Consider the following 6,868-nt stretch of genomic DNA (forward strand, 5'->3'; position numbering starts at 1 on the left):
ATAGAGGTTCAAAGCCAATCCAGGCAGTAAAGTCTATGAGACTTTCATCTCCACTTAAACTAGCAAAAAGCCAGAAGTGAAGCTGTGGCTCAACTGGTAGAGTACTAGCCTTGAGTGAGAAAGCTACTGGACAGCATAGGCCTTGAGTTCAAGCCCCAGTACCAGAACAACAACAACAACAAAGCAAAAACTTGCATGATTTTTTTGAAGATTAATATGGATAAATTGGTGAGAACAGTGTCAGACACAGTTGTTCAGTAACATTAATATTGTTCCCTTTAATAGGTAGGCATTAATAGCTCTTACCTAGATAATTGCATCATTATCTTAAAATGATGTGGGCTGGACCAAATCTTGCTGAGAATAAGGATTGGAAGTTTCACAGTTCTGTCATCAACATTTAACACCTGATTTGACGATTTTTTTATTTTGTTGAGTTACTCGATCTTGGCACCTTACAATCCATTTTTCACATTGCCATTAGAAGATACTTTTTCAAATTATTTTAAATCTGAATGCTACTTAGCTACTTAAGATTATTTGATGGTTGATTCTTATCTACTTGATAGCCCAGACATACATTTGCACACTATACAAGGCCCAAGTTGGGTTGTGTACTGCCTATGTATTTCTTTACTATTACTCCCTTATCCCTGTTTTCCATGTATTCCAATCATAAATACCTCCAGTTCTTTCTGCAGATATATGCATGAGTTAACCTTCTGAGGCAGTCTGGAGTACTGCTGATTATTTGTACATTTCTCTCTCTCCTTTCCTTTTTCTTGCCTTTTCCTTTTCCTTTCCCTGTTTCTTTTTATGGTGATCCTGGTGCTTGAATTCTGGGACTGGGCACTATCCCTAAGCATACGGCTAGTACTATGCCATTTTAGCCACAGTTGCACTTCCAGCTTTTTGGTTGTTAATTGCAGAGAAGAGTCTCACAGACTTTACTGATCCAGCTGGCTTTGAACCAAGTTCCTCAGGTCTCAGTCTCCTGAGTATCAGAATCACAGATGTGAGCCACTGGTATCTGGCTTTTTGTTTTTGTTTTTTTAATCTCTGTTTACAACCTTATATAGTAGTATTTATAATAATAAATGTTTGATGAATGTCTTTGAATTTGAGGAAATAGGAAATAAATAGTTTGTGGAAAGGGAAGCAGTGCTGAAATATTGTGTGCTCAATTTTAGACAGCTTAGGTGTTGGTGTTCATACAATGGCTATGAAGTAAAAACAGCTAAACAGTCTACCAATTGCAGGAACATTTTAACCTGTCTCCTCACTATAGACTGAACGTGGGAAGACTTACTGGAGTTGGGATGTTGGGACTAGAGCTGAAATGGGTGGTCAGCTGCCTCAGTGTGATTGCTTGGCACCTGAGGATCTTGATGATTCCTATAATGTTTTCCTTAATTTCTTTTTCCAATAGGTTCATTATTATGAAGATGGTAATGTTCAACTAGTGAGTCATAAAGATATACAAGATTTTCTAACAGTGTCTGTAAGTAATTCTATAAAATGAAAGCAATCTTATACTTCTATAAATTGACAGTTGTTGAGTGAACATTTTAAATATTTTTGCTTTATATTATTTTCAGTAATTCAAGTTGGTAGGGAATTACAGTTCTATACCTACCAGTTTTTAGAATCTATATTAAAGAGATATAATTCATGTATCATGCAGTTTTTATTCTTTTTTAAAGTAAAATGTTTTTAAATTAGTAAGATTGTGCACCAGTTGCCATAACCTAATTTTCAAACATTTTCACCCTTCCCTTTCCCCTTCCTTTTCCTCTTCCACTTCCCCTTCTTCGTTTCTTCCTTTTTCTTCTCCGTTGTGTTTTGGTGCCAGTACTAGGGCTTGAACTCAGGACGTTTCATTCTCAGCTGTTTTACACATGGCTAGCATACTTGAGCCACACCTCCAGACCAGTTATTTTTCTGGTTAATTGGAGGTAGAGTCTTGAGGTCCTTTCTGCCTGCCTGACTTCAGACGGTGATCCTCAGATATCAGCTACTCCTCCTGAGTAGCTAGGATTACAGGCATAGCCCCCAGCACCAACTTCTTTTCATGCTTCTTAGGTGAAATCCATACCAATGAGTCACCTCCTATCTTTCCCAGCCCTAGATAAACCATCAGCCTACTTTCTGCTTCAGTGGATTTGCCTATTCTGGACCTTTCATGTGGCTAGAATCATGTGAAAAGTAATGTTTTATAACTTGCTACTTTCTACTGGGCATGTTTTCAGTGTTCATCTTTGTCAAATCATGTATTCAGTAGTTTATTCTTTCTAGTTGTCATCTATTGTATGGACATATACCTTTTATTTATTCATTTATCAATTGGTAGACATTTCTGTTTTCTACTAACTGCAGCCATGGATGTTCTTATTATGTTTTTTATTTAATATGTGTAATTTGTTTATATAGTCTACATGTAGGTTTGAGATCAGATACGTGATTTGCAAATATTTTTACCCTTGTATGTTTTGTCTTTGTATCTTAATGGGATAATTTTCAGAGTAGGCTTGATATAGTCAGAATTGGTTATTTTCTTTTGTCATTTGTGCATTTGGTGTATTAATGGCCATCGCTCCCTAAACAAAGGATGTGATGACTTATTTCTGCTTTCTCCTGTGTCTGTGATTCTATAAACAATTTTTAAACTGGATTATATGTTGTAAGTTCAGCATGCATATTCAAGATTTTATTGTACTGGATTTTATTTCTCCACAGAGTTCTTTCACCAATCTTTTAATTCTATATGAAGCATGTATAAATATGTTACCTGAGAAGACAGAGAACTAGTTTTTCTTCTGTGGTGGGATTTTTGTTTCTTTTTGATTTTTGAGACAAGATCTTTCAGTGTAGCCTGGGTGTTTTGGTTTCTTGTTTGTTTGGTTTTTTAAAACATTTTTATTAGCACTTGGGAGATATCTACTTGGTGCTAAATAGTACTTTTCCTTACAGAATTTGCAGTGAAATGTAATAATGTCTGGACTTCTAAGAGACATTGTATTTAGTATAGTTATATGTTGTATGTAATTGTCACTTATATTATTTATATACCAAAAGTACCTTTGATGTATCCTTCTTGGGGAAGTTTGACATGGAAAGATAATTCTTAAGAGAAATTTGTTGAGTAAATAATAGATTGTGGAGATATATGTGTTAGTCATAGTAAGTAAAACCTGATTAATATTACACTTGATCTCATTTTTTTAGGATTTGTGGGTTTTTTCTTTGTAGAGTAGTAATAGTTCACCCTAAACGTTAAAATATATTCTCCCTATTTGGTAGGGTACATTTTTATTATTTCTTTGTTTTTTGGGTTTGGTATTTTTTTGTTTTGTTTTGCTTTTTGGATAAACGACAACTTCTTACACATAAAAGTTGTATATTGGCATGCATGTTACATGTTATGCTTAAACTTTACATGTGTATTATTAAAATTTAACTTAGCTTAACAAGAAATATACTGAGGCCTGCTTATTTTTATCAAATTTTATAATACATTTGCCTATTCCTTTGGATATAGAGTAATCAGCCTTACAGTTATCCCTTGTTATAATCCTCATCTGTGCTGCTTATTCAATTACAATATTTCATTAATAATACATACTTATTTTAAATAATAATGGCTTAGTTTTAAATAACTTAGTTACTTTTCTTCATAGAATGAGGTGCAAACAGCAAAAGAATTTATAAAGATTGTAGAAGCTGCAGAAAATGAATACCAGGTATGATTTTTTTTGAACATTATTAATCTATATTCACTTAGTAGTAATGCTGAATTGTACTTTTAACCATAATCTTCATTTCTTTTTTCTTTTTTTTTTTCCCTCTGGTGTGGGGCCTGAACTCTGGGACTGGGTACTGTCCCTCAGCTCTTCAGCTCAAGGCCAGTGCTCTACCACTTGAGCCACAGCGCCACTGCTGGCCTTTTCTGCTTATGTGGTGCTGAGGAATAGAATCCAGGGCCTCATGTATGCTAGGCCAGCATTCTACCACTGAGCCACCTTCCCATCCCCTTAACCATAATCTCCATTGTTTTATTATACAAGTTTATTTTTGTTATATATTTGCTTTTAGTACAATGGTAAGGTTGTAATAAACAGTTTAAAAGAATGGTAAATACAGTAAATTCAATTAAGACTTTGTAATTTAAAAAATACTAAGACTCACTGGTGGGTTGGTTCATTCCTGCAATCCTCGCTGCTTAGAATTGTGATTCAAGGACAGTCTGAGCATCTCAACTAAAATGCTCAGTGTGGTATCTCAAACCTTCAGCTACCTGGTGGTAGGCATAATAGGAAGATCATGGTCCGGGCTAGCAACAATGCAATTCTCTATTTTAAAAATAATGAAAGCAGGAAGAGCTAGAGATGTGAATCAAATAATAAGGTTCTTGGAGCATAAGCTCCAATATGTCAAAAGATAAAGAATATTAGGAGGCTAGCCTGGGCTATGTAGCAAGACCTTGTCTCCAAAAAATAGATTTAATTTCAGATGAGTGTAATTTCTAAATATTGCCCAAAATATTTCAAGATTTTACATGCCTATTTTATTTGATTGGCATTTTAATTTAAATGCTTTGTAATGATTTGGACTGAAGGTAATCAGTTTAGTTCATATTTTGTGCTCTTATTTTTAGTGAATACTGATATTTGACCTCAGGGCTTCATATTTGCTCTGTTTACTTCTTTACTGCTCTCTAACACTTGAACCATGTCTCCAGCTCTGTTATTGTTGGTTACTTTAGAGGTGGAATCTCTAAAACTTTTTATTTCCAGTCTGGTTATGTGCCTCAGCCATCTGGATCTCAGCCTCTTGACTAACAAGGATTACAGGAATGAGCCACCAGCAATACTTTGCAATTGTTCTAACTGAAATAGTAAAATATAAATAAATCCAATTTATAATTTCATTCCATAAAACATACTTATGATCATAGTAATAGTAATAATTTAATTATTCAAAGTGATCATTTTTTTCTTATAGTTCCTTTTAATATGTTTTTAAATCCATATGAGATTTTTATTTGACTAAGAGCTGTGAAACAGGATGCTTAAGTAAAGGTTGTTATAAAAACATCTGTGTTATAAATTGTTTATGCTTTTCATTTACTTTAAACTTCTAACTATTGTTTTTCATAGACTGCCATCAGTGAGAATTACCAGACAATGTCAGACACTACTTTCAAAGCCTTACGTCGACAGTTGCCAGTTACACGTACTAAGATTGATTGGAACAAGATCCTTAGCTACAAGATCGGCAAAGAGATGCAGAATGCATAAGATGAACATTGCATGACCGGATCATTTCAGCGTCTTTGCGTTAAGAAAAAAAAATTATTGCAAAAGTATTCAGAACTGTCAGACTGCCCAGTCATGGGCTGCTGCCATTTAAAATCACTGTAATTAATTAGTTTGGTTCGAGCACAAAGCTTAGCTAATCAACCCTTGTTTTTCACTTCTTTTGTTCTAAGAGGATTGAAAATGAATTTAGTTTAATTGCCTCTTACTTTGTTATTCTTTTCTTAAAATGAAGAGATGATTCCTCTAGTTTATGGTGAAAAGTTTTTGAAGTATTTCGAAAGTATTTTACTTACTATAACCCTAAAAGTGTTGCCTTTTGGCTTACGAAATGGGTAACTTTTGCTATTAGCCCAATTCTTTTTAATGGGGTCACTAATGGACATTCTAGTTTAAGGTGGTTGATGGACTTAGCCATATATGCTGCTAAAGAAATTGTCTACCTTTTCTCCTCACCTCTTCCACTGATGAAAGACTGAGATTAGAGGGAAAGTGTTTTCTAGATCACTTTATGTTTAGACCTTTCAGTAAGGTTATTTAGCTAGCTTAGTGTTTAACTAAACTTTTTTTAAAACAAGGCCAAGATCTATTGCTGTTTTGAGATTCTGAAATTAAATGATAATACTTATTTCAGAAATGCATTTAATGCTTTTTTTCTTGTGACAGTTACGCAAATTAGCTTGAATTCCATATGTCCCTGAGTTATTTTTATCACAAAGCCACAAATGTATTATAACAAGGCAAATTGTAATATATATAATCCTGAACTCATGACCCTGTCTCAGTTTATTTTTTTCCTTGGATTGATAAGTACTGAAATTCAGTGTGATGTTAAAAATTTAAATTTTCCTATTTATTTGAGTAGAAAAAGCACTTACTAGTGAGTCATATACTATTTTAAAATACTTACTTTGGATATTGTAATTCTTAACTGGTTGTAATTAGGAAAGCTGGGAGTACATATGGTATGCAGTTACATAGTCTTAAGTTTTTCCATTTTCCTATGCATCAGTAGCATGCTTGTAATATTTTTAAAAGTAGGTTTACTGATACTACAGGAGTTTCAAGCCTGTAGTGAATGTTAGTATTTACTACAAGGAGTTTTATGGTTTCATTCAGTAGTTTTGCTTCTTATACTTGAGTGGAATCCATTCCTCACATACTCCTACATGTCTGGGCCTGGAAATGTTTCTAAAAACAAAAAACACTTTTATTATGTATAATAAAATATTTCATTAGCTTGAATTGTATAGATTTTAAAAAAATTCTCAAAGCATGTTGTTTAATTTCTTTTAAAAATCATGTTGGGCTTTGAAAACATTGAGAATATAATACGAAATTATAACATTTTTGGCTAAATCACTTTCTCATAGTTTTACTAGTTTTGACATAGTAGGATTCCTACGGAAAATTAAGTGCTAAAATTATTTTCTGTTTCCTTTTTTAAAAAGACATATCTAAAATATGGTGATTCTCAAGTAAATAATAGATAAAATTTGTAATTCATTAGCTTAGTCAGTTGGGCTATTAAGGGTTTATGTCCCATAAAGGTC

General features: G+C 33.4%; 1 protein-coding gene across 1 annotated transcript in view; it reads left to right on the forward strand.

The window, feature by feature from the left end:
* Capza2 (capping actin protein of muscle Z-line subunit alpha 2) overlaps positions 1–6,662 on the forward strand; it is a 30,301-nt gene extending 23,639 nt beyond the window's left edge. Inside the window, exons 8-10 of the mRNA XM_042695880.1 lie at positions 1,430–1,501; positions 3,678–3,740; positions 5,157–6,662. Of these exons, the coding sequence (XP_042551814.1) occupies positions 1,430–1,501; positions 3,678–3,740; positions 5,157–5,297 (276 nt within the window). The 3' untranslated portion in view covers positions 5,298–6,662. The remainder of the gene's footprint in view (positions 1–1,429; positions 1,502–3,677; positions 3,741–5,156) is intronic.
* Positions 6,663–6,868: the final 206 nt, after the last annotated feature.

Source organism: Dipodomys spectabilis, unplaced genomic scaffold (genome assembly GCF_019054845.1).
Source record: "Dipodomys spectabilis isolate Male_0828 unplaced genomic scaffold, ASM1905484v1 ptg000197l, whole genome shotgun sequence".
NCBI classification, from domain to species: Eukaryota; Metazoa; Chordata; class Mammalia; order Rodentia; family Heteromyidae; genus Dipodomys; species Dipodomys spectabilis.